This window comes from Galeopterus variegatus, unplaced genomic scaffold (genome assembly GCF_000696425.1).
Source record: "Galeopterus variegatus unplaced genomic scaffold, G_variegatus-3.0.2 Scaffold6152, whole genome shotgun sequence".
In the NCBI taxonomy this organism is placed as follows: domain Eukaryota; kingdom Metazoa; phylum Chordata; class Mammalia; order Dermoptera; family Cynocephalidae; genus Galeopterus; species Galeopterus variegatus.
Window position 1 is genome coordinate 135,790 of NW_007732263.1, and position 1,664 is coordinate 137,453.

Consider the following 1,664-nt stretch of genomic DNA (forward strand, 5'->3'; position numbering starts at 1 on the left):
TGTAGGGCTGCTGGAATGACCAGTGCTGAGCAGAGCTAGTCAGGAACAACTGCTTAAAGGGAGTGGGCATGTGGAGAAAGAGGGGCCTTGACTGACCAAAACCCAGGGCCCTGAGCCACATTCTTGTCGTTCCTCTCAGATGACCTGGACCTGGACGAGCTCCGGCTGGAGATGGAGGACTCAAAGCCATACCCCAGTGTTCAGTGTAGCCCTATTCCAGGTATTCTGGGAAGCAGGGGGAAGCGGGTGGGGAAGGGGTATCCCACCACCTAGATGAGATGCCAGTTCAGCCTGGCATATCCGCAGCCATGCTTTGGGCACTTTCTTTGCCTGACACCCAACCTGCTGGGGGAGAGTAGCCTGTTCTGATAATTCCTGAGGAAGGAGCTAGAGTTCTTTCCCTTGGGTGGCTACTCATGGGGAGCAGCGTTAGGGGGTTGGTGGGACGAGTCAAGCAACCTTTACAAATGAGCCAATTAGAGGTTATGCATGCAGGAGAAAACTGTGCTCATTAAGAGCAAGAAGAGTGCCTTGATCCCACAGCTCAGGGTGGCCTGTGGGGCCGCTTCTGAGCATTCCCTCAGTCTAAGAGCTACAGTGCAGAGTCCTAGAGTCAGATGGGACTCTGAAAGGTCACCTGCTCCATCCCTCTCTGCTCCATCCCAGAAACGTTGCAGTCTCTCTTTATCAAAACTTTCCAGGATGGAAAAACTCCACAGTATCCCTGGGTAACTTTTTACAGTACTGTCTAACCCTTACAGCTTAGGAAGCCTCTTTGAGAGTCTAACCTAAATTCATCTTGCTGTTAAGAAAGAAAGAAAGAAAATTATCTTTCCCCTTGGCGCAATTCAACCTAAGGTGTTTAGAGTGAAGAATTCCCTTCCCTTGCATATAAAATGGTAACAGTCCACTCCAGAAGGCACATGGCATACTGCTTAGGCCAGGCTTCGGCCAGGACAGGAACTGTTCAGAATGAACAGAAAGCGATGAACAGTTTGCTGCTTCTATTTNGGCCAGGACAGGAACTGTTCAGAATGAACAGAAAGCGATGAACAGTTTGCTGCTTCTATTTCGTCCCGCCTACATTTTCCAGTTTTCCATCTTTCTTTGGCTCAGGCCCCTTGGCCTTCTCCCCTTGCCCTCTCTAAAGTCTATAGAGGGCTTGCCTGACCTTGCCCAGCACTAGCTCTTGGCACTTAGTGACAATGGCACGCCCCCTAGTGCCAACCCAGGGCCAGAGCACTNAGGAAATGAAGAAATAATATGTCCAAAGTTACAAGATCATTTAAGAACAGACTCTGGGGAGAGAGATGGAAAACACCAAGATCTCACCCATGTAGTGTGGAGCCAGGTTGGAAAACCCCAGAAGTTGTCTGTATTTTAATTCACTTGGTAAGCTTCACCTCCCCAGTGCTGGCTGACTGATGAATATTAAACGCAGTCTGCACCCTCTCACAGAGCAAGGGAGAGCCAGCCTGGCCGGAGCTCACCCACAGCAGAGTCCTTCATAGATCACTGGGCACTGACTGGGAGAAGCCGAGCCTCGGGCCATAGAGTGGTTGGTTACTCTCTGGGCAGCCCCTCAAGCCACCTCATTGTTACTTTCCAAACTGAGCCTACTTCACATGGTAGAGGTGGGCTCCCTTGGAGCCAAGGCTGTGTGG

General features: G+C 50.7%; 1 protein-coding gene across 1 annotated transcript in view; it reads left to right on the forward strand.

Moving 5' to 3' along the window:
- Positions 1-220, forward strand: part of LGR6 (leucine-rich repeat containing G protein-coupled receptor 6) — a gene marked incomplete at both ends in the record, with an annotated part of 125,197 nt that extends 124,977 nt beyond the window's left edge. Inside the window, one exon of the mRNA XM_008590488.1 lies at positions 140-220. Coding sequence (XP_008588710.1) covers positions 140-220 — 81 coding nt within the window. The remainder of the gene's footprint in view (positions 1-139) is intronic.
- Between the last annotated feature and the right edge of the window lie 1,444 nt (positions 221-1,664).